The 26,181-nt window shown below is 32.2% G+C and overlaps 1 protein-coding gene across 5 annotated transcripts in view; it reads left to right on the forward strand.

Moving 5' to 3' along the window:
- The first annotated feature begins 433 nt into the window (after window positions 1-433).
- Window positions 434-26,181, forward strand: part of LOC136976760 (zinc finger matrin-type protein 4-like) — a 41,318-nt gene continuing 15,570 nt past the window's right edge. For 4 of the 5 annotated variants that reach the window (XM_067272138.1, XM_067272122.1, XM_067272145.1 and 1 more), the window contains exons 1-3: window positions 498-632; window positions 9,582-10,094; window positions 19,663-19,841. In XM_067272138.1, coding sequence (XP_067128239.1) covers window positions 9,597-10,094; window positions 19,663-19,841 — 677 coding nt within the window. In that variant the 5' untranslated portion in view covers window positions 498-632; window positions 9,582-9,596. The other variant, XM_067272131.1, reaches the window with a different exon arrangement.

The following is a 26,181-nucleotide window of genomic DNA, read 5'->3' on the forward strand; positions in this document are numbered from 1 at the left end:
GGTTAGCAGCCTACCGCCCTGGGAGACCCGGGATCAAATCCGGACGGGTTGAGAAATCCCCAGGAATTTTCCGGGGGGTGGTCCGTCTGGATATGTCGGTCCCCGTCCCTCACCACCCGGCCGCCCCATTGTGGGCCTGGCCGAACCCATAATGGGCTTGCTATAAGAGGCCCTCTTAGTGCCCACTGGGCGGAAAGAGTTACCAAAAAAAAAAAAAAAAAAAAGTCTACCGAGCCATATTTTAAATCTAATTTCTGAATTTAGAGACGATTTAGTGATATTCTTTGAAATAAATACTTCTCCATATATTTAATAAATTTTAGTAATAAAATTTTTAAAATATATTATTATTTATTTTAAAATAAATATATTTCTATAATAATATACGTACAGTAGGCGAATATAAACATAACACGTGCTACCATCTGTAGTTAGAAAATAGAATTTTGAAGGAGGAGAACTCGTTAGTTACTAAAAAAAAGTAGGTAACAAATTTTATTTTTATTAATTAATATTTTTTTATTTATATATTCTAGCAATCGATAAATATTTTTTCATTAAAAAATTATAAAAGTAAGTTATTCACTGGTATATTCGCTATTCATATAACACTAGAATAACCCTATTTACAGGTTAGAATTATTTCAATCTTTTATATTAAAAATTATTTAATTATTAAATAAAAATAGTAATAAAAAAATTACTTAAAAATAAAAATTTTTATTTAAATTATCTGAAAACGTTAATACGAGTAATAAAATAATTATGAGTGATGTTGATGATTTATGAATTCAATATTTTGTCATGAAATGCATTTTTATGAGTTTTTCTACCTTTTAAAATTTAAAATATAATAAATTTATAAAATAAAAATAAATAAAGTTCATCTTTATGATGTAATTAACTTGCATTTGTTAATTTAAAATTCAGATGATTTTAGATTTTAATTCTGATTTGCATAAGTTCATTGTAGTGTTGCCCATTTGCATACACATAAATGAATTTTTCAAATGTTTTGTCCAATTTCAAGCCCTGAAATTGTTGATAAAATTTGTCACTTTGAATACTCTGCGTTAAAATTTACATTTCATATAACATATTTCATTATTAATTGATTAATTTGTCTCTGTTAGAACAGTCTCTATCGTCTGTCGTGTAAATCTCTCCATTTTTAACAAAATTTTGAATATTAAAGGTTAATTTTCAACGAAAATCCAAAACTGTGTTGCAGTGAAAGTTCCTTCCTTTGTTTAATTTGCTATTTATGCATCTGTTATTGAGACTGTTAGTGTATCTGGATATTAGGTAATCTGTGTATGCGTCAGATAGTACATTGGTGAATTGCAATGTACTAAATGTGTTCGGATATTCATAAATGAGTTATTCAATCGGCGACCGATGCGTGTTTCACTCGTGTGGTTTCGGTTGTATTGCTGTCTCTGTGGTTATAACTATCTATTAACAAAGGATACCCGTTCGATATGCTCGACGTGCCATACTCCACTTACTATCTGATGTATATTAATAATGTGCCCTTGGTTAAAACGTTTGGTTTTCACCCAGACAGTCCAGGAATTGACTCACTGTCCGGGTGAACTATTAATTTTGTCCGGGAATTTCTTAGAAATCCTGTCGACTTTTTTTTTGATTTTTCTATGAAGCTAAATTAGCTGCTCTTTCTTTCTTAAGTTAGGTGACACACGTTACTCCTATGGATGTCCCTAGTCCCTGTAACTGATTTAGAACCGGCATGCACGCTATTCTTCGCATTGTAAAATTACATTGTGCATGTGTCAGGAACTTCTGTTTGAACAAACCTGACCTGCCATCCGGGTCAGCAATGTTGTAAAGGTGGCAACACTAGACGTACGTCTTTGGAAGACCGAGCTCTATGGAATATACTAGATAATGATGGACAAATTCAACCTACTGTGGTATATCTGAAGGCAATAAATCTATATACAGAACTGTAGAACGTACATGTTACAGCCTAAAAGACCTGGCACTCTGTGGCCTGCCTAGACCCTTGTGTCACCGTCACCAACCAACCAACCGTGGTTATAATATTAACACCATTTTTGCTACCCATCAGTATTATCTCAAAGTTATTTTGACAAAATAAGTTTGCAAATACCAATGTAGCACTGTTTGCTTCTGCCATCTTGTTTGATTGCCAGACATTCCAGTAAAAGCTTATTAAACTGTTCACCTGTACATCGGTTGTGGCCGAGACTGATGCATACCAGAATGTACCCATTATTAGTGGTTGAGGGAATACTTCTTGACTGCTTGGCATTTGTGCAGGCTGTTAGTTGTTTTACCCTGCATTTGCTTTGAGTCACCTGGATAAAATACTTGCCATTTCGATAAATTCATTAGATAAGATACACCATATCATTTACAATCCAACTGGGAACGTGTTTTAGAGTCAGTGAAAATAAGGTCTAAAACTGATTGAACATTAGTTATTTTTAAAATTATTTTATTTATTGATTTATAAATTGGTGATATTATACATCCACATCAATAAAACTGCTTTATTTGGAAATTGATTATACAATTAAACATAAAAACAGACAAAACCTAACATTAGATGATTGCAATAATTTATTTAGTCATATCATTCATTAACATATGGTATCAAACCTGAAATGTAACTTAAGATTATGATTTGCCGGGATTTGATACCATTGATGACTAAAACTCTTAATATACGGAGCTATTTTGGTGTCAATCTTTATATTGTATACCAAGGCATATAAAGATTAACATCAAGGAATTTAACTTGTTAGTGTTGTAAAAAAAGTAAAATTCTTTCATGATTTAGCTATTTTTATGATTTGTCATCTATTTTCCCTCGTCTATTCAGCCAATACAATTGCAGTAGGTTGAGATGTATTGAATGGGTTTGTGGCATAATTTTTTTAGAGCAAGATATTTGTGATAAAACATCTTGTATCGTCAACAGTGCTGCTATGTATTTTTGTATTTTAGTTCAGTAACTTTTATTAGTGTTAGTCCTTTGTATATCATGGTTGTTTTTTGTAATACTGTATAATTTTGTAATTTTTATGTATGTCATTTAAGTTTCATGCTTGTGCACAAGAAATAATTTTGAAAAAAATGTTCAGAGTTCAAATGTTGTTCTCTGTGAATGATATTGCCTGAAAAGTACTTGTAAAATAAATCCTTTTCCATAATGCAGATAGACAGTTGTGTGGCTAAGCTTTTGTATTTGACATGTAGTGTTGTTTATATTTAATTGTTATTTTTATTATAAGGTAGAAACACTCAATATCTTGTAATGTTCAGATTATTTTTGGTATCATAAAAAGCTGTTATTTTATTTTGTCAAAGAAAATGATTTATAGGAGTTAATACGATTTGAAATAGCAAATACGAAAAACAGGTCATACTTTGAGCATTTAAGTATAATGTCATATAACCTCCAGAAAGATGGCTTCTTTAATTGAATGTGATTACGTAGAGGTAAAACATTGCTTGAGATTACAAAATCACAAATATTAAAATTCATTTTATATATTAATTATTTTATTCTACAAAATATAGAAATTTTCTGCCATTTTTTATAAATTTTTTTTCTGAATAATTGTATTCAGTTGTAGAAGCCATCTTCCTGATGAAGTTATACTTGACAACACTTGAAAGTACAGTTTTTCTTTTGTGTTTTCTACTTGTTTTATTAACTTTTTAGTTTAATAAAGCATTTTATTCGTAAAAATGCTTTATTAAACAAAAAGAAGTCGTCATTTCTTAATGTAAACCCATAGACCACGTGATGACATTCGACAGAACATAGCGACAATGACTCGTGTGTCGCTACTCTGATATCTAGGTACTTTACTCATGCCCATGTTAACCTGCCATCTGTCGGCTTTGTTCGTAACTTCGAAAGTTCATAAGTTGAATGTTCGTAAGTAGAGGACTGCCTGTATAATGTAAGCCTCCTACATGTTTGAGCCCAAAGCAGCTGCCCATTCTCCCCCTAGTTATCTCACTGCTCTTCACAGATGTAATGGTTATAATGAGGAAATCTTGCCGGACCCCTTATGCTTGTTATAACTGGGTTTGACTGTTTAATGGCATTCTGGTGCTGAAGATAACAATATGGCAGCAGCAGCCTTGTGTCACGCCACCTAAAAGGGAACCATCAGAAAGCAGTTGTACAACATGCAAAGGAATGCTGTTTTATGCATAACTAAGGCATTCGGGATGGGGTCTCTATAGAGGCCCTTCTGGTAATTGCAGGTACAGCAAGAACACAATGACGTCGTGTTTGAAGAAAAAGCAACTATGCAACTTTTAAGAAAAGGAAGTACCATAACCATTGGCAAGGAACATTACACTGCAGCTGGGTATAAAATCAAACCAATAGCTTCAGAGCTGCCTAGGTGTAACAAAAGGGCAAGTGTAAAGCTTGTTTTAGCTGATGATTGATACACAATTCATACAGATGTACGTACATCGATGGTTTGAAAATCAATGGTAGAGTGGGGCTGCCTATGTAGTATACAAAAAAATAATAATGAAATTCAAGCTGTAAATACAGAATAGACAAATGCTGTTTTTCAAGTGGAAATGCTAGCTATATCTGAAGTCAGTGGTCAATGCTGAATGCTACAGGTGAAAATATTAATAATACCAATAGTCGTAGTGCCATTGACGTGCACTAAGAATATATTGACTAGAACTACATAACCTTTCAAGATTAAGAACATGATTAAAAACTTTGCAATAAACATTAAATTCAGATGGGTTGATTGCACATTGGCATAATAGGAAACGAGTGAGCAGATGCACCTGCCAAGGAAGCAACAACAGTTCCTGATATTTACTTTGATTGCCTGTCCATCCCATGCAAATATTTTTTTTTAACATGCAAACAGTTCATATTTTGTATTTGTTTATTTACCCATTCTCTGTAAGTTACAGATGTTAATTGGTATGTTCTGCTGAGAACCAAATTTTAAATAAAGGATAGTCCTTGTTATGTTTAAATGGGACAAGGATAGACTGATCTCTGAAGAAAACATGATTCATATCCAAATGAAAAAAACTTCAAAATGATTATCCAGATTTTTTTTATTGGGCTATATTTAGAATACTTGCTTTGTATCTGATTAATAATTAACCTTAATAAAGCTCGATAAAAAAAATCTGGCAGATTATTTGGCTCTGCAAGTACATTGGGTGATTGTATATGTTAATAATATATGTTATATAAATATTTCTTTATATGATTTTATGCTAAATCATATAAATCAACTCCAACATTTCTCTAAGAATCAACTCTAAGAACATTTTTTCCATTTCTAATGCCTGAAAATGGGCATTGAACTCTGCAGTTTAAAATTTAATTACAAGTATACAGTTTTTAAGTTACATTTGTTTCGTTGGTGTTTTTTTTTTTTTATTTTGAATGTTCTTAATTTCTCTATTCTGTCTCTGTTTGAATTTTGGTTGCCTAAGGAAGGTCATTTAAAATGACCAAAAGCATTTGTCGTCATTAAACAAATTATTTATTTCCTCATTACTTAATTCCTTTCCTTGCTGTGTTTATTTTTTGTTATATACTTTGAGGCTTACAAAAGTTTTTTAAAGGTCATTATCATTTGAAATTTGTCGATATAATTTACGATACAATGAAAAAATAAGCTAAGAATAATAATTAAGAGAAATCTGGGTCTAAGTAGAATTATAAATCTGAAAAATAAGTCCTAAATGATTTTTATCATGCAGTTTATGAAATGTGTCCTTTGGAAGCTGCCTTGTTTGTTAATAACTGCATTCTTTTACTAAGAATCTCAATTCATTCGTGTCTCGAATGATAACATATTATAGTTATATAAGGTGTGGCAGAAAAGTAATGAGATTTGCATCACTGAGCAATCTGGCAACCTGCAGACCTTCCCTTTCGTGCAGCTTGTACGTCAGTCCCTCCTAGACGCTCGGTAACAGTTTCAACCTCGTGCAGTAACTACGTGATCCTAGAGAGTGTGATAAGTAAGTATTGTTTTTTGTATTGCGTTACGGAAAATGGAATAGCAAAATTTGGAGCAATGGTATGCCATCAAATTTTGTGTTAAGCTTGGTGGACCCATGAGTTTGACCTACAATAATATATGTAAAAAACTAAAATAAATGTATAAAACTAAAATTAACTTTTTTTTTTTTTGCAACAATTTTGTCTCATTACTTTTCTGCCACACCTTGTATGTATACTTTTAATAAATTTTTATATCTGTAATGTTTTGAGAATGATAGTGAAAATGTTTCCAAAACTTTTTAACTGTTTAGTAAATATAATCACTTAAACAATATTAAAATACATATTGTACTGAACATGCATATATATCTAATTTGCTCATAGACACACTTTCAAACTTTTGTCAACCTCTAGGGCAGGGATGGGCAACCCGCTGCCCTACATGCAGCTTGCAGTAATATTTTTTGCTGCCCACCTCACATAAAATATGAATAAATATATCAATTTCCCAGCTTAAGGAAGTATGTGGCAAAAATTAAAATGTTATTTTTTACAACTTATGTATGTGAATAGTTTTTTCACAATGAATTTAGTAAAAATTAAAACAAGAAACCGGCTAACAGACACATCGAAACTAATTTAAAACTAGCAGTGACTAATATTTAACCAAATATTTCCGATATATTACGTTTACATCAGTTTCAGAAACTAAATTAAGTATACCTATGGTAATTTATAATTATATATGAATAAATAATTGTGATTTACCGACATTTTTCTCTCTTTTCTCTTGTATGCGGCCCACATCAATTCAAAAGTCTTGAAATGCAGCCCTTACATAGAAAAAGATTGACATCCATGCTCTAAGGGGTCAGTATTGACCTTGTTCGGAAGCCCTCTAAGAGGTCAGAGCCTGACATGTTTAATCTTGTTCTTCAGTTTAGTTACGATGATTAGGACACAGATTTATTGAGAATGTTTGTTATAGAACTGAATAATGATTTATAGGCAATATTCATTGCTCTTTTGTATGTGTAAAACAAAGAACTTAACATAAAAAAAAATACACAACTAATCACATGCATAGTCTTGACAGAAATTTTTCAAAAGAGAGCAATCATCTCCTCCTTCACTCTGGCACTCCTTCAGAAGCATTACCAAATGGTCACAGGTGTTGTCTACATGTGCAGTTAAGTTACATAATAGAAATTTTCTACAGATCAATGACAAAGCAAAAATACTAATTTTAGTAATTTAGGAAATACTAAATGATAAGTATCAGATAGGAATGTGATATATCTTTAGTTCTACAATGGATACTAAAATATTACTTAAGAGATATAGAACTATTGTGTTATTTAATTATAAGGTTATATCTCATCTTCTATTGATTCAATTTTTTTTCTCATTAAGATTCAGAAATAAAGTACAGCTGCTGAACTTTGTTTTTATTTTTTTATTTCAGGACTGAGGGACATCATAGTCAGTAGCTTTTTTTTTTCTTTTAGTTGTACTTTGTAATGTGAAATAAGAACAGTCAATAGAAAGAAAGGAAAAGAATACAGTTAGAAGTAGAACAATAGATTTACATCAAGTACTACACAATCACTTCATACTCAAAAATCCAGCAAAGAACAAACAGTACATAAGAATGTACACAAGAAAAAATGTTTTTCATGGTCTTATGTACTGTTCGTTCTCTGCTGACTTTTTGAGCAGTGCTTGTGTATTTGTTTCGTCCAGTTTCAGTCATTACTTTTAAACTTAGATTATGTTATTTTATTTGATGTAAATGTTACATAACTATCTACTAATTTACTAATTTTATATTCTTTTGTTTATTCTTCTTTTCTTTTTTCCTTTTTGTTTTCCTTCCCATTTTTTTTAAGTTTAGACAACAGAAAAACTTTATTAATAGCATTTTTAAATTGTCTTAGTACTTTTAATTTATCATCTATTTGGTTCCAGTAATATATTACCTGTCATATGGGAAAAATTTGTCGTGTAGAAAGTACTTTTATATGTAGTATGTAGATATTACTATTCCTGATATTACATTGGTTTTCTAACTTGTTTATTATATGATGCAGGATGCATACAGAAAAATTTTTATTAATTCAAATTCTTGTGTTTAAACAGCTGTTGATATTTTGTTTTAATTAAACATAATTTAGTTTGATAGCGTTCATTTCTTGCTGCAAATATAAATGATGAACTGGTCAATAATAACACGTGTCATCATTGAACAAAGTTATTTAACCGAATTTGTAATTTATTAATTATATAATCAGGTGTGGTTTCCCTTGAGTGTTCTATACATGAAATTCAGTTCATCCTGCTCAATAGTATAAAAGGATTTAGATAAGTCAATAAAAACAGATGCTACAATATTAGATTTATCCAAATCGGTTGTTATTTTATGCTTATAGCGAGCAACTGTGTCTATGGTTTGAGACTTTTTTAAAGCCATACTGATGGGGATATTATTATATTTCAGTATAAAGTTATTTATTCTTGTTAACAGATATTTGAAAAAAGTCATTTAATCAAGTTGTGACTATTGGTCCATAGTTGTCTATAATTCATTTATAATATTGTATTATACTTCTGATGGCATGGTTGAATTAATTCTGTTTATACTATCATCTGTTGTTTGAATCAATGATTTCACAAATTGAGTTTAAATTGCTAAAAAAAAAAATTATTCAAAAATAGTGTTAAATTAAAAAGAAATCAATATTTATTTTATCTTAAGAACAGTAAAAATTTAATAATTGTATTATGTCACTTGTGCTTGGGCAAGATTCAGCCTGCTGTCCATCTATTGCACGGCTGGCCAAACCTTGTTACAACAACAGCCATATATTGCCTATCAGAAATACAAGGGCTGCATTATCTATTGAAATTGTATTTTATGTAATGAATGTGTATTTCATATATATAATTATAATAAATATATGGGAGCCAGATGTGGCTCGTGAGTTGCAGTTTGTTCACAATGGACGTGTTATGTCTATTTGAAAATATATTTATCACATTGCATTATATCACAACAATGTGTATTAATAATGAACATACATACATCCACAGCAGTTTTAGATTATCGTTAATTAATAATTGAAGTAAATATCTGGATATGAATATACTAAATATGGAAATTAATTTATAAGTGTCAAATTTATCAATTTTTATAGAATACAATAAAACAGAACACTAAACAGAATTAAAAAAGTAAATAGACAGTACAGAAGTAAAGAAATATGCTTCTTTCTGCTACTTGAATGTTTCCACTTTATACAATATGCATCAATAAAATCTGTCTTTTCTAAATTAATTAGCACTAATCAGCATTAAGTCGGCATTGATCAATATTAATTTCATGATTAATCAGCAATTTGAATTGATGTATAGCAAATATCGAATGAAAACAAAAATTTTATTTATAATAATAGTAAAAATTACAAATAATTTTTTTTCTTTTTTGTCATAGTTTATAGTTTGAGAAAGAAAAGTGTAATGAAAACCGAATAATAATTCTGATAAATTTTAATAAAGTTTTTTTACCGACTTCTAGATATTTTAAATCAAGATGTTTGGATCTACACTCGCAGCACAACCAAATTTGTTGCCTACTCCATTAATTTATGCCCCATCCGTGTTCCCTCCGGGATTACAGGAAATGAGGGTGAAAGATATGTATCACGATTCTTGTGCACCCTATGTCTTTCCTCCAAATAATCGTTTTCGAAGAAGAGCACTCAAGAAAACGAAAAAAATCGACAACATTAACAAAATGGGAAGTGACTCAAATCCTTTAAACATTCAGAACGATACTGGAACTATAAATGAGTCATGCAATAGTTTGTTAACCAATAATCAAAAGTTAGACGAATTGAAAGTTCCTTCAGATATGACAAAACCTCTTTATTGTGAACTGTGTTGTGCGAAACTGAACGGAAGTTTGCAGGCTAGTGCACATTACGAGGGAAAAAATCATGCAAAGAAAGTTCGACAATATTTGGATCATTTGAGGCAGACAAAAGGCATTCAAGATGCCATTCCGATCCCAAATGACAAATCAAAAGCGGTAAGGATATTTCTTTAAAATTAAATTATAATATAATTTAGACTTTAATTGTCAAAAATCTATATTCCATATCTAAATAGTTGTAACATAAATGTTACATCATTTAATTTAATAAAATATGAAACATAAAATGAGCACATGCTTTAAAGTCAGCAAAAGTTTGAATTACATTTATCTTAAAAACTGAATAATATATATATATTTAAGTGTAATTTAAGTTATATGGAAATTAATATTTATTGAATGTAAAATATAAATGCATAAATTAGCATAATCCTGTAATCCAATATAATTCCAGTAAAACAAAATTACATTTACAGCATCACTACATTTTAATAATAGTAATGAAAATTGTATGAAATTAATTGAGTTTGAATTGCTTTTAATTTTTAAAAGTTTGAAAAATGGATGAATAACCAGTTGTCATTCCACAATAATGATTTCATTAATTAGAAGATTCTTGAAAATTTCTCTGGAAGTGAAGATTGGATGGTGGTCTGGGTAACCTAACTGACAATGTGTCTGCATAATAAGAAGTTGTGGGTTCAAATCTCCCTCTGGGCTAATTTTTTCCAGAACATTCTAAAATTAAATTATTTTATTGACAAGACTGTCTCGTCTATAAAATCACGCAGCTGTCGACGGCTAGATATCTTAGAGGTATGAAGGAATACATGTCCGGAATTGCAATTTGGCACAGAGTATTTGGTGCCCAAATCATAAGCATATAAAAAAAAAAAAGACTTGTAGGTAGTCAGGGGACCAAGAACCAGGTCAAGATAAAATACAAAATGGTGACACAGTTTCTACAAACAGGTGAGAGAGATTTGCGTATGCGTTACTTGTTGATAAGTTCAAAACGTAAACATTGTGAAATCTAATTTTGACAAATGTGTGACAAGCGTTACACGTATATTATCTTGCTCTTGTCATTTTGATTTTCTTGTGTTGCTGACACCTCATTCAGATTCCTTTAACCCATTAATTTCACCAAAAATGCCTCGTGTCTGTCACCGAGGCCGGCGTAGTTTGAACGATCGCACTCAAAACCACCGATACCAAAGAAGCTTGGAGAATGAGAGTGAGACCCGCTGTGAGCGTCAAAGTGATCCCACTTACCATAGCCAAGAACAAGTCCATGACAATGCAATCCATTGTACCACGGCGGCAACGAAGCTTGCTGTAATTTACGCCAGGACCTCGAGTACTGGTGTTGGCCTTTTCTCGTTGGAGAGTGTTCCTTTTTCTCTTTTCCTTAGAAAACTGTGCACAGTCAAGCCCTGTGTCTCTGAGACATAGTCTTGTCCCAAAAATGGTTTTGCTGTTTTACTTGTTTATAGCTACAGTGGAACCTCTGTATATGTCTGCTTTAGAATATGTCCAATTCGGAATACGTCCTGTTTCGATGAAACAGATTTTGGTATACGACTTAATTCAATTATATGCGCCATCTACGAACAAGTAGCACTATCTGTGTACTAGACCAGGCTAGACATTCACGGTCCCACAGTTTATAACTTTGTTAAATTTCTTCTGATTTTAATTTGTAAGTAAAATCTTATTATTTTTATTAATCATGAATTGCAAAAAGGCAAATGAAAAGCAGCAGAAAACTAAAAAAATGACTAGAATCACAATGGAACTGAAAAAAGAGATTGTTGAGAAAATATGAAGGTGGCACGGGTGTTCGAGATTTAGCTGTTGCATACCGTATTTTGAGAATGACGATATCGACAGTCATGAAAAATAAAGACATTATTAAATCTGCTAACGTTGCAAAAGGGGTTTAATCAGTTTCTAAACAGATTATTAGTATTAAGGAGAGTTTGATTTGATTTTGATTTAATGATTTAAATAATATAATAACTTTAAAAATCTCTAATAAAATTTATTTTTGTATTAATGTGCTCAAATGGTGTTTAGATTATTTTACACCCCATTAATATATCATCTCATGTAAAAAAAAACCCTCTTGATAACAGATTAATCATTTTTACATTACTTCTTATGGGAAAGGTTGGTTTGGTATACGTCCTATTCGGTATAAGTTCAAACATCGGATTAAGATCGTATACCGAGGTTCCACTGTATTATATTTAAGAAGAGATGGTGGTCTGGTGACTTGCCTCTGCTAAACTGCTTAGTAATTATTTAGCCTTATAGTTCAACAAAGAACCAGCTCTTTGCTTGGCATTTGAAAATTTCTCTAGCAGATTTCTTGTTTATAACAGTCAGTATTCATTTGATACTGGATATTTGAAATTTGCTAGTGAAATTTTCAATAAACTTTTAGAGAATGTCATTAGTTAGATTCAATTAGTCAAATCTCAGGTTTCAAACAAAATTTTGAATACCATATTTGACCCAGTTTCTATATGATAACTCTGTTGTCTAACAAGCTACTTGGCAAGAGTCAGCCACTGATTAGAGAGACACGGGTGGTCAGCTTCATATATTTCCTGTGTTAAAGAAAGTCAATGGCCTGACCAATCAACAATGGAACTACTGATTAAGAAGTTAGTGGCAGCGAGATTGCCTTGTGTCATTAGATGTTGCAACATGAATCATCGGTGATGATTTTAATTAAATTAGATTTTGATGCGCATGTGGGTAAGATACTATACCATTTTTTGGTACGCGTTGCAGTTGAATTTAAATCAAATTAATTAATAAAAACCACATTAATTGACATGCGAATAATATAAATGACATCCTCAAATTTGCGTTTAAAAGTTTTTTTAACTGAAATTAAATAAGAAAAATGTATTAATATAATATAATATGTATTATAATATTTATTAATACTAGGTAGCCAGTTAATTAACACTTAAAGTAATAATTAAAACTCTGGTTTTTACACCAAAATTAAAAATAAAATCAAAGCAATTTAAACATATTTCATAAAATGTGGATAAAATACTTGTCTGTCTTGTTTGATTTGGTTATATTTCATCCAGGCAGAGTCAAGTTTCTACAGCAATTTTTGTAAAGTGATGGTTTCTGTTTCAGTTTGAGGTGACAGAACATTTTGCTTTTAATACATGTATAAAATGGATTTGGATATAGATAATATTATATTACATTTATAAGCATTTTTATGCATGAAATCCATCCAGAAAGGTTAAAAAAAGGCTTTGTTTCGGAGTCAGGAATGGATTGATCCATTTTGTATTGTTCCTTTTGGGAAAATTTGTTTCAGTTTGAGAACAAATCAGTTTTCGAACAACTTTTAGGAATAAATTAAGTTCAAAAACCGAGGTTTGATTGTGTTTTATTTTCATGTACAGTAAAGTCTCTGTTTATTGTAAGATACTTTGAGACTTGCATGTACTGATAATTAAATGATATTTCTTTATGCTCCATTTACAGTGAAGTATAATACTTTTAATAAAACAATAATTTAAAAAAAAGCCCGTTTTTAAAATAAATATTACAATAAAAAATACACAAAGACGAACTTAAAAGTGACAAGACTAAAGAATAAATAAATTACAAAGAAAATGGCAGGGTATGAACTGGATGGAATCTATATATATAAAAATGAATGTGTGTGTGTGTGTGTGTGTGTGTTTGTCCTTCATGCACTACCACACCATTTATCCGATTGCCATGAAATTTCGGAAAGTTGTTTAATACACTCCCACGAAGGTTTCTGGCACATGTGAAGACCACCATTTCCCCCCTTTCAAAAATATATTTATATATGGATTAAGGCTTTTATGTCCAACAGATGGCGCTAACTTCCGACGACCTAAGTTTGCTCTTCTGTGAGAATGGACTAAAGCAGATCATTTGCTATCTATCTATATAAATAAAATATAACGTTCGTTTGTTCCTACCAATTCCTTTGAAATTTTGGCACAATGTTGCATTCGAATACACACGTGTTTTTATATAATATACATGTCGAAATTCCCCCCACTGGGGGGAGATGGACAGGATTATGGCTTACCGTGAAGAACTTGGCTTCTATTATACTATTTTAGATGCGGTTTTTTGCGTTTTTAATTGCGTTTTAATAGGTTACGTCAACAGAATATACACTAAAAAGGGATTTTTCGATATTTCCCAGCGGGGAGAGGGACAGGATTAAGGCTTACTGTGAAGAACTCTGCTTTTATTATACTATTTTAGATGCGTTTTTGATTGCGTTTTAATAGGTTACGTCAACAGAATATACACTAAAAAGGATTTTTCGATATTTCCTTGCGGGGAGAGGGACAGGATTAAGGCTTACTGTGAAGAACTCGGCTTCTATTTATACTATTTTACATGCGATTTTTGATTGCGTTTTAATAGGTTACGTCAACAGAATATACACTAAAAAGGGATTTTTCGATATTTCCTTGCGGGGAAAGGGACAGGATTAAGGCTTACTGTGAAGAACTCGGCTTTTATTATACTATTTTACATGCGGTTTTTGCGTTTTTATTGCGTTTTAATAGGTTACGTCAACAGAATATACACTAAAAAGGGATTTTTCGATATTTCCTTGCGGGGAGAGGGACAGGATTAAGGCTTACTGTGAAGAACTCTGCTTTTATTATACTATTTTAGATGCGTTTTTGATTGCGTTTTAATAGGTTACGTCAACAGAATATACACTAAAAAGGGATTTTTCGATATTTCCTTGCGGGGAGAGGGACAGGATTAAGGCTTACTGTGAAGAACTCTGCTTTTATTATACTATTTTAGATGCATTTTTGATTGCGTTTTAATAGGTTACGTAAACAGAATATACACTAAAAAGGGATTTTTCGATATTTCCTTGCGGGGAGAGGGACAGGATTAAGGCTTACTGTGAAGAACTCTGCTTTTATTATACTATTTTAGATGCATTTTTGATTGCGTTTTAATAGGTTACGTCAACAGAATATACACTAAAAAGGGATTTTTCGATATTTCCTTGCGGGGAAGAGGGACAGGATTAAGGCTTACTGTGAAGAACTCTGCTTTTATTATACTATTTTAGATGCATTTTTGATTGCGTTTTAATAGGTTACGTCAACAGAATATACACTAAAAAGGATTTTTCGATATTTCCTTGCGGGGGAGAGGGACAGGATTAAGGCTTACTGTGAAGAACTCTGCTTTTATTATACTATTTTAGATGCATTTTTGATTGCGTTTTAATAGGTTACGTAAACAGAATATACACTAAAAAGGGATTTTTCGATATTTCCTTGCGGGGGAGAGGGACAGGATTAAGGCTTACTGTGAAGAACTCTGCTTTTATTATACTATTTTAGATGCGTTTTTGATTGCGTTTTAATAGGTTACGTCAACAGAATATACACTAAAAAGGGATTTTTCGATATTTCCCTGCGGGGGAGAGGGACAGGATTAAGGCTTACTGTGAAGAACTCTGCTTTTATTATACTATTTTAGATGCATTTTTGATTGCGTTTTAATAGGTTACGTCAACAGAATATACACTAAAAAGAGATTTTTTGATATTTCCTTGCGGGGAAAGGGACAGGATTAAGGCTTACTGTGAAGCACTCAGCTTCTATTTATACTATTTTAGATGCATTTTTGATTGCGTTTTAATAGGTTACGTCAACAGAATATACACTAAAAAGGATTTTTCGATATTTCCTTGCGGGGAGAGGGACAGGATTAAGGCTTACTGTGAAGAACTCTGCTTTTATTATACTATTTTAGATGCGATTTTTGATTGCGTTTTAATAGGTTACGTCAACAGAATATACACTAAAAAGGGATTTTTCGATATTTCCTTGCGGGGAGAGGGACAGGATTAAGGCTTACTGTGAAGAACTCTGCTTTTATTATACTATTTTAGATGCATTTTTGATTGCGTTTTAATAGGTTACGTCAACAGAATATACACTAAAAGGGATTTTTCGATATTTCCTTGCGGGGAGAGGACAGGATTAAGGCTTACTGTGAAGAACTCTGCTTTTATTATACTATTTTAGATGCATTTTTGATTGCGTTTTAATAGGTTACGTCAACAGAATATACCCTAAAAAGAGATTTTTTGATATTTCCTTGCGGGGGAAAGGGACAGGATTAAGGCTTACTGTGAAGCACTCAGCTTCTATTTATACTATTTTACATGCGGTTTTTTGCATTTTTAATTGCGTTTTAATAGGGTAAGTCAACAGAATATACACTAAAAAGGGATTTTTCGATATTTCCTTGCAGGGAGAGGGACAGGATTAAGGCTTACTGTGAAGAACTCTGCTTTTATTATACTATTTTAGATGCGTTTTTGATTGTGTTTTAATAGGGTACGTCAAGAGAATGTACTGTACACTAAGAAGGGATTTTATGAAATTCCCCCACGGGGGAAGTGTTACACATTTATAATAGATACATTTTGAGCCACAACAACGCGTGGCCGGGTCAGCTAGTAGAAATTTAAAAGAAAAACTCCAAAATTATAAACATCAAAAGCTGTTGTCTCCTTTGGATAGTTTAATATTATTGCATGTGAATATCATAAGAAAGATGTTTGCATTGATTTTTAAATTTTTGACAGAAGAAATATTTTGGACCCTCTGTAAAAGAAAAGAAAAAAATTGCATCTAGTGAGACTTGGTATTTCAAGTCAGTCCAGTAAGTTCCAAGCTTGTTCAGATGTAAAAGCCCATTAAAATATTTAAACTATAGTATATTAAAATATTTGAAATGATGGTTTAAGGCAGATGCCCCTAATCTTAATCTTTCAATTTCAAGTCAGTGTATGGTAAATTATCCACTTTGTTGAGGATTAGGTAACTTTATTGATTTTAGATGTAACCTCTTTTTGTAAGAAATGAGGTGTTGTCATATGCCAAACTGGCAAGTGGTAGCCAATTATCAGTTGCAAGAATGAGGACAGTGTGTGACAAAATAGAATGACTTCATAGAATATTTCTTCTGATAACTAGACATTTGATTATTCTAATAATGTGAGATAAGGAAATTAAATGTTTATCAAAAATAACTCCACAATCATTAACACTGTTAACTGATTATTGATTTTCAGTCATTTTCCTTATTAATTCAGTCACTTTATCTCTCACTCCACTTTCATCCCACACTTCCACTTTTTTTTTCTCAGCCTATTCCAGTTCCTGGTTGGTGGAAAACCTGATTATTGATCCTAAAAGAAAAAAAGAGAAGGATTCTGATATGACACTAATTAAGGTGATGATTTGTTTGATATGCACAATTTCTTTCATTTAAATTTTAAAAATATGAGAGTGCAAAATTAAAATTTGAAAAACAAAAAAACCACAAGTGTTTACATTTTAAAAAATTAAGAAATCTCCCCAAAATAACAAATATTATTAAGATCTATAGGCAGACAGTTCTATAAATTATTATATTTGATTATTATCATTGTATTTCACATTGCAAGGTTATTGAATTCTATGATATACAATTGAACTTGTCTAATTTGAATTTTGTGGGAATGAGGAAAAAATTTGAGATAGAGGTTCCTACACAGTACACAGTAATAGGTTTGATTGAAGGTATGATATTTTATTAATACAATACTAAAGTACAGTATATATCTGTATTAGGTATAAATAAAACATTTTTGACATATCTTAACAGAAATAGTTTGTCAATGGTTTTTAATGCCTGACTTGTCAATGATTTGCCTTGTTAATGCCTGACTTGGCAATGGTTTTTAATGCCAACCAATAAGACAAGCCAATCTTGTAGCCTTAGCCACACCAGTGGCTGAATGGATAAAACCACCGAACGCTGATAGTTTGTTTTAGGTTCACACCTCGCAAACAGGCTAGCCACGTAGAGTTTTCCGAGTTTTCTTCACATTCGTAACATCTAAATAGCTGCCAGTTTCCTATAGAAAGTCCTCCCGGGAGGCATTCACCCTTGAAAGATCACCCACGTGTTTGTTGTATTTCCATAAACAAATAAACCAAACCAAACTCTCAGCCAATTGGAGAAAAACAGTATTAATTACAACTACGTACTTTATTGCAAGAAATGTTTTTCAACTACAACTTACGCTATCAAAAAAGTTGCTGAGTTTTGAAATTGTAATTGACACTTCAGTTCATAATTTGATATAGATGTTTTGGTAGAAAGTTATTTGAGATAAACATGGAAAATGTAAGGTAAAAAATAAATTTCAAGAAGAGGTTTTTGAGATAAACACGTTTGAGATTGACAGGTTCACTGTAATTCATAATTTACTAAAAAATTTTGTGTATATATATATATATAAGTTTAAATTAAATGATAAATTAATAAATCTAAATTATTTAAAGAGTACTTAAAGTAAAAAAAAAGTTGACAATTATCAAGAGAATAAATTTATAAATAATAAACTGCATATTAGAAACAGTGTATTAGTGTTTGTATTAATAGTATTTACATGAACTATATACATATTTGGAGCATAATCATTGAAGGGAGGACAGATCATACCAGTAACTTAAATTGTATTCTTTAATTTAATACTTTAAATATCTTGCCAAAAGTCACACAAATGCTGCCAGAACTAACACCTTTTTGTTTATTTAAAATTTACAAAGTGCAATTCAGCATTTTCAGTTCAAAATTTTTGTAAAGAAATAAACACATTACAAGAATTTTATTCTCTTAAAAATATTTAATACACTACACTTGCTAATTAGTTTATATTAAGAGTGCATTCTTCTTGCATTTTTAATTTCTTTTTATTTTAATAGATGCAAGCATTTTATTAATTACTGCATTTTTACTAAACAGAAGCAGAGTTAGGTGCTTAAAAATTTCTGACTCTGGGTATTTTAATTTATATTACATAAGAGATTTTCATGTAAAACAAGTCTATAAAATAACAACATGATTAACAGAAGCGGCATTTAGTAAAATAGTTACTAACAGATTACAATAATATACATTGTTTAAATATTAATGATGATTAAGCAGCCTCTTCTGGAATGTTATGTACTTATTCCAAATCTATTCTTACTCAGTTCCTAAATTTAAATTAGTAAGTTGTTCGACGACGTTTGTTTATAATCCTTGTTCCGAACTCTATTTATTTGACTCTCCGAATTTATATAATTTGTTTTTATCTTTCGTTGTTTTATTCTAAGAAAGAATTGTTTTTATTTTATCTATTTATTGTCGTATATAGGTCTTATTTTTGCAGTGTAGTATCAATATTAAGGTCTGTACGGTACATACGTTGGTATATGTCGATAATTAAATACAAACACATTATTTTAAGAAAATGCTTTCAAAAATATTGTTTCTCTTTAAATTAAAAACAAAATCAAACAGTTATTAATTTATCAAAGAATATTCAAATATAAACATTCGGTAACAAGTATATTTCACTTTATCAAGTTAAAAATATATCAATGATTTCATTAGTATAAGTTAAATTTAATAATAATAGATAATTTTTTAAAGTTTCAATCCCAAAATATAGAATTTGATAGGTTTTCATGTAGAAGACTGTAATTCAGTTTAAAAATGCCTTAAAGTTAGACAGAAACGTGCATACTAATAAATATAGTATTTTAAAATCATTAATTGAACTGAAATTGATATCTCAATTCTTTCTAATTAATTTTGAATTCTTATTTGATAGAAAGACAAAAAGAATTCGAAACCATTAGAAGTTTATTGTAAATTGTGTGATGTTGCATTTACTTCTGATATTCAAGCAAAACAACATTATAACGGAAGAAATCATCAGCGGAGGCTTCGTGGCGAACCACCGCTGCCGAAAGGATTCTTTAATCCTCTTACAGGAAAGTGGCAAAGGCAGTAAGTAAAAAACAAGAATGTTCTTAAATAACGATAATTTTACTGCTTGGTTAAGGAAATTGTATTATTTATTATTCAAAAATGTTTTTGTTTTTTTTTTAAGAACAGTTTTGGCTTCAATTATCCAAAATAGAATGTAGAGTTCATTATCAATTGCTATTAATCAAATTTTAAAAAAAAATCTAAACATCTTCATCTTCATGTTCCAGTTTGAATATAGGTCTTTCTTAATATCACTCTCTTAAATTCTACAAGAGCATTTTTTCAACCTTTCATAATTCATAAAACAAAGACAAGTGTAAATAACAGAATGAATTTATTACCAAAAGTTAGGTACAAACATGGTTACTTTTCAACATAATCACTGTGAAGATTGAGGCATTTGTCATATCTGTGGATGAGCTTTGCAATCCCCCTCGTAGAATGTTGCCATCAGTGACTTAAGATGAGCCTTGACGTTTTGAAGATCGTCATTAGTCTCGAACCTCTGCCCTCCTAGCCACATTTTCAGTTCGAGAAAGAATTGGAAGTCTTCACTCATTAAAGGTGTGAAGACTTCCACCTAGCTTGGAACTTTTTAAACACCCAGCATATAGCCCCGATTTAGCGCCGGTGACTTCCACCTCTTTCCTGAACTAAAATGTGGCTAGGAGGGCAGAGGTTCAAGACTAATGACGATCTTCAAAACAATGTCAAGGCTCATCTTAAGTCACTGATGGCAACATTCTACGAAGAGGGGATTGCAAAGCTCATCCACAGATATGACAAATGCCTCAATCTTCACAGTGATTATGTTGAAAAGTAAACATGTTTGCACCTAACTTTTGGTAATAAATTCATTCTGTTAGTCCATAAAACAAAGACAAGTGTAAATATCGGAGGTTGAAAAAACCGCCTACATACAATGTTTAACTTTAAAGACGCTTAACGTTTTTTGCTGTCTCTTTGAGAAAATAATTATATTAATATCTGTTTCTTATACCCCAGATAACCATAATATTAAAATTATATGTGTACTTTTACTTTCTCAGCTGTCATGTTTACATAACAAGGGAAAGTATTGGAATTATGTCAAATTTGATTCTCTGAGTGTATTGCAAATCTTCATGTTTTGAGACCGCCCAAATCCAAAAAGGCAAAAAAATTCTGTGGAGGAAAGCCATGCATTAGTGCGATTTTGATGGTGTAAGGAGAATTTCTGTTTAGTGTTTTAACAATGAGGAGTTTGTTAAAGTCCTTTGCAGGAGGGCTTGTTTTAATTATTAATAAAATGGTGCCAACTTCATTCAGCCTTTGTATGGGTATTCTTTAAATATTTATTTATAATTTTACCATAATTTAAGTATTATTGTCAAACTTGTCTCTTCCTACTACATTAAACATTTGTAACAGTTTGCTTAATGCCTACATTTATTTGAAACAAAATTGGCCAAAAGCCCAACCACTAAAGTCTATTCTTAGGGACAATAACAATTTTGGGTTCAAGTCCCACTCCAGGCTAGTTCTTTTCTTCCTGAATGTTCTAAATTATTTAATAAATTATTATAAATGTTAATTTAGATAAGAGACGGCTCCTAACATCTATTTCTAGTACCAAATTACTTAGTTTCTAATTATTAATTATAGCATAATAATAGTCCGATTAATTACGGCAATTGTTCGGCTTATTATCAATACATTGGTCTTTGAGATGTTGATATATACTTTAGAAGTATTTCAAAGAGAGTCAAAAACATTTTTATGATAATGAAATAAGTTGGTTACCTTAAGAAAGCAGTTTTGTGTAATCTTTTATGTATAATACTTCTGAATGCAATATGATATGAATGTCAGTAAATAAACATTAAATGCCATGTCAGAAATATGAATATGGGGAGGTTTTGTCATTTCTTCACTGATACAATAACATATATATATAACATATTTTAAATTTTGTATATATTTTTGTATATTTTTCTGTAATTTACTTTGTTAATCTCGCCCCTTTTGGAATGAGGTTAACAACACCAATAAAGAATAAAGGAGAGTTCGAGTGAGGACCTGAAAGTGAACGGACGTGTTTTTATGGTCTCCAATTTTCTTTTGTCTTGCTAACCCTACACTCGACCCCACGACTACGACTGCAAAATAATACGACAATTTATAAGAGTCGACAGGATTACCTTATCCAGCAATGAGTAAATCTAGAAACAAATCCATCCCAGAAACAGGTAGTTCTACCTCTCCTCCTAAACTAAATCTTATTCCGTTTAACCCACGTGGAAAGCTAAGTCTAACTTTGTGGATGAGACTGTTTGAGAAGCAAGCGGCGAGACAAAGGATTGACGAACAAGAGCTCCACTTTTACATACCAGAGTATTTACAGCATGAAGCTTTCGACTATTTTTGTGAAAATTTAGTGGAGGAAACGGATTGGAACAAAATTAAACAAAAATTACTCGAGTACTTTCCACAGGAAGAAGAAGATTACTTCACCGATTTTGTAAATCGACAACACCAGCGAGATGAAGATGTCTTAACTTACTATAGGGACAAAACCTCCTTGGCGGAAAAAGCTAAGTTAAACATGCAACAGACCATTACAGGTCTCAATGCCGGCATAAATGCAGGAATTAGAAAATATATGATAGCCGCACCGCCAGCCACCGCTGTCGAATGGCTTCAGAAGGCTACTAAATTAATAAAAATTCAAGAAGAAGCAGATCATCCGCCGAAGACCCAGAAAGAAAATCATCCGGCAACTAAACCGAATCGAGAAAATTACACAGGATCCCAACACTTTGCCAAAAACCAGATACTGTCATGGCCGCACACAAAGAAAACGACGCCATCTTGGATTCCACCACGGGGTCAACCCCAGTACAGAAATTTGGTACATCACATGAGCAGACCGCCATCCCCTTGCCGTTTTTGCTATCATCAGGGATTACTAGCACAGCACTGGAGAAGAGACTGTCCCCAAAGATATTCAGCTCCTATTCACAGAGACGTTCACAAGGTATCTGAAGCAAATGAGGCAGAACCAACTTCACCATCTTGACTACTACTAACTGTTTCAATGGAGAACAACACTTCCTGTATCGATGATGCCTGCGCTCATCGATACAGGAAGTTCCATCAGCCTTATATCCCAAAAACTATTAGATACTTTATCCAAATACTTTCAATACCAATCGGATGTGAAGATTATCACTACAGCTGCAGGATCTACCACAAGCATGGCTAATGTATCAATCCCTCTTAAGATTGGAAACCTGACAAAAAACATTACTTTACATGTAGTATCCAGGTATTTCCCTTATTTAATTTTATCTTATCCAGACATTAGAAAATTTAGTCTTGTCATAGATTCTAGTCTTAATCAGATCTCCCAAAATCAGACTATCCTAGCATTAGATCCTAATACTTTTGAAGTACGTTCAAATCACTCTAGTTCCACAAATAGTTACTATAGTAGAGACATTAATCATTTTTGTAATAGAATAAGTAAAAATAGTAATAGCTTATATAAGATAGATCAGAAGGAGACCCCTCAGGCTCCTAACCTTGTCTTCCCACCTCCTTTGGCTCAAAATGCAGCAGGAACTTGTAGGGGTAGGAATAGTTCTAGTTCCTTAAAGGAATCTCTGTTAAATATTTTTAACATTAGGGATGTTGTTAACCCTAATCTGAAGGATGATCAGAAGCAGAAGCTAAAGAGCATTGTTTTAGGATTTCGGGAAGTTTTTTCTGCTGAGAAGTTTTCAGTGCCAGCCCTAAAAATAGCTTCCCCTAGAATATTACTTAAAGACAAAAGACCCATAACTTTAAAACCTTACAGAGCATCTTACCGTGATAGGGAAGAGATTGATAGACAGGTGGAACTATTGCTAAAGTCGGGATTGATTGAACCATCGTCGTCCCCTTACGCTGCCCCAGTCACATTAGCCAAGAAAAGAGATGAGGGAAAAACTAGATTATGTATGGATTATAGGAAGTTAAACGAGAAGATTAAAGTTAACAATGAACCTATTCCCAGAATAGATGAGCTACTGGATAGACTTATAGGTGCGAAAATATTTTCTACGGTAGATATTCTGTCAGCCTATTGGCAGGTTCCTCTCCATTCTGAAGACAAAGAACTAACTGCCTTTGTAACGAATTCTGGTCATTTCCAGTGGAATCGTTTACCATTTGGCCTAAAGACTTCACCCCAGATTTTTCAGCTAGTTCTAAAAAATATCCTAAATAAATATAGATTTCCTTTTCTCATCAATTATTTTGATGACTTGTTAATTTTTAGTCAGAACGTGGACGAACACCTAAAACATTTAACACAAGTATTTGAATTATGTTCAAGGGAGGGTCTCTACTTAAATCTTAAAAAATGTCAGTTTGTTAGATCTGAAATCAATTACCTTGGGTTCAACATCCAACCAGAAAGTTACTCCCCCTCATTACCAAATATAGAAACAATACAAAAGTTAAAATGTCCAACCAATATCAAACAATTACAGGGCTTTTTAGGGTCCATAAACCATTACCATCGATTTATTCCAAATTATGCAAATTTAAGAGCTCCTCTAAATAAGCTTCTAAAGAAAAATCAAAACTGGGTTTGGACGACTAAATGTCAAGAATCTTTTGAGAAATTAAAACGAGCACTTATCACCAGACCCATCTTAAACATGTATAACCCTTTGCTTCCTACACATCTTTATACAGATGCTAGCGGAGATGGTATAGGGAGTATCTTGAAACAGGAACACCCTGTTAAAGGATTACTTCCTATTGCCTATTTCTCCAGGTCCTTACGTGAATATGAAAAAAGCTACACCATTAGTGAGAGAGAATGCCTTGCAATTGTAGCATCTATTGAAAAGTTTCACTTTTATCTTCATGATATCTATTTCACCATACACACTGATCATCAGGCTTTACAGTGGCTGAAAGGTATAAAAAACCCATCTGGAAGGTTATTTAGATGGTCTTTGAAACTAAGCATGTATCAGTATGATATTAAACATCAGAAGGGAAGCCAGAATGTAGAAGCTGATTATTTATCCAGAGCCCCCGTGAGCCATTTTGTTACCACTGAGGAAGTCCTTTCCAACCAGGATACCTCATTACTCACCTCACCCAAATTCTTCCGAGATCGTGAAGATGTAATCTGTATCAGAAAGAAGGGATTTACAAAGAAAGTCATACCTCCATCGCTTCAATACAAGGTGCTATCCAGGGCACATGCACACTATGGTCACCCAGGTATAACACAGATGCTGAAACTAATTAGTCCACGTTACTATTGGCCGAATGTCATCAACGATGTTGTAGAGTTTGTTAAACATTGTGATGCTTGTCAGAAAGCAAAGACATACAACCATAAAAGGTTTGGCTTGTTAGGTGATTTACCTTCATCAAAAGCTCCATTTGACATGTTATCTATGGACACTGTCTCTGGAATGCAAAGATACAGATCTACTAAAGGCTACCTTCATGTTGCCATCGATCACTTTTCTAGGTTTGCTTGGTGTTTTCCATCCAAATCTACTTCTATAAACGCCTACATAGATTGTCTAGGCAAAATATTACAGACAGGCAGCCCGAAACGTCTACTAACAGATAGAACACCTTCATTTACCTCCTCTAGATTCAGAAGATATTTAGAAAGGAATGGAATTAAACAACATCTAACAAGTACTCAGCGACCTCAGCACAACGGGATAATTGAGAGACTAAACGCCACACTTGTCTCTAGACTAAGAATAAAATATTCAGAGAATCCAAAACGATCCTGGACTCAAATGTTACGTGACGTTGTGAAAGAATACAATCAAACGCCTCATACTATAACAGGATTCCCTCCAATGTTTTTAATGTACGGAGAAATCCCCGATTCACCTGACAACTTGAATTATCCCTCTCTCAGCGAAGCACGTAAGATTGCCACCGAAAGAACTGAAATAGCTCATGAAAGAAACAGAGATAAATATAATAGTCAACACCAAACTCCAAACTTCAAAGTAGGAGACCAAATACTACTACAAACCTTTTTCCATCCCGATCAAGGAAAACTTGCTCCAAAGTATCATGGACCTTTCACCATATTAAAGATAGTATCTCCTTGTAACGTAGAAATAGACAGACCTGTCCAATCATTAAATAAATTAACTGATATTGTAAATGTAGATAAAATTATACCGTATTATAATCCAACCAACTTTAGAGTTCAAGCCGATAAATTGTATAACACCCAGCCCAACCTCCCTGAGGCTCCATGATGTCGCCTTTTCAGGAGGGGGGCATTTAACATATTTTAAATTTTGTATATATTTTTGTATATTTTTCTGTAATTTACTTT

This window comes from Centruroides vittatus, unplaced genomic scaffold (genome assembly GCF_030686945.1).
Source record: "Centruroides vittatus isolate TY-2023 unplaced genomic scaffold, ASM3068694v2 contig_1112, whole genome shotgun sequence".
In the NCBI taxonomy this organism is placed as follows: Eukaryota; Metazoa; Arthropoda; class Arachnida; order Scorpiones; family Buthidae; genus Centruroides; species Centruroides vittatus.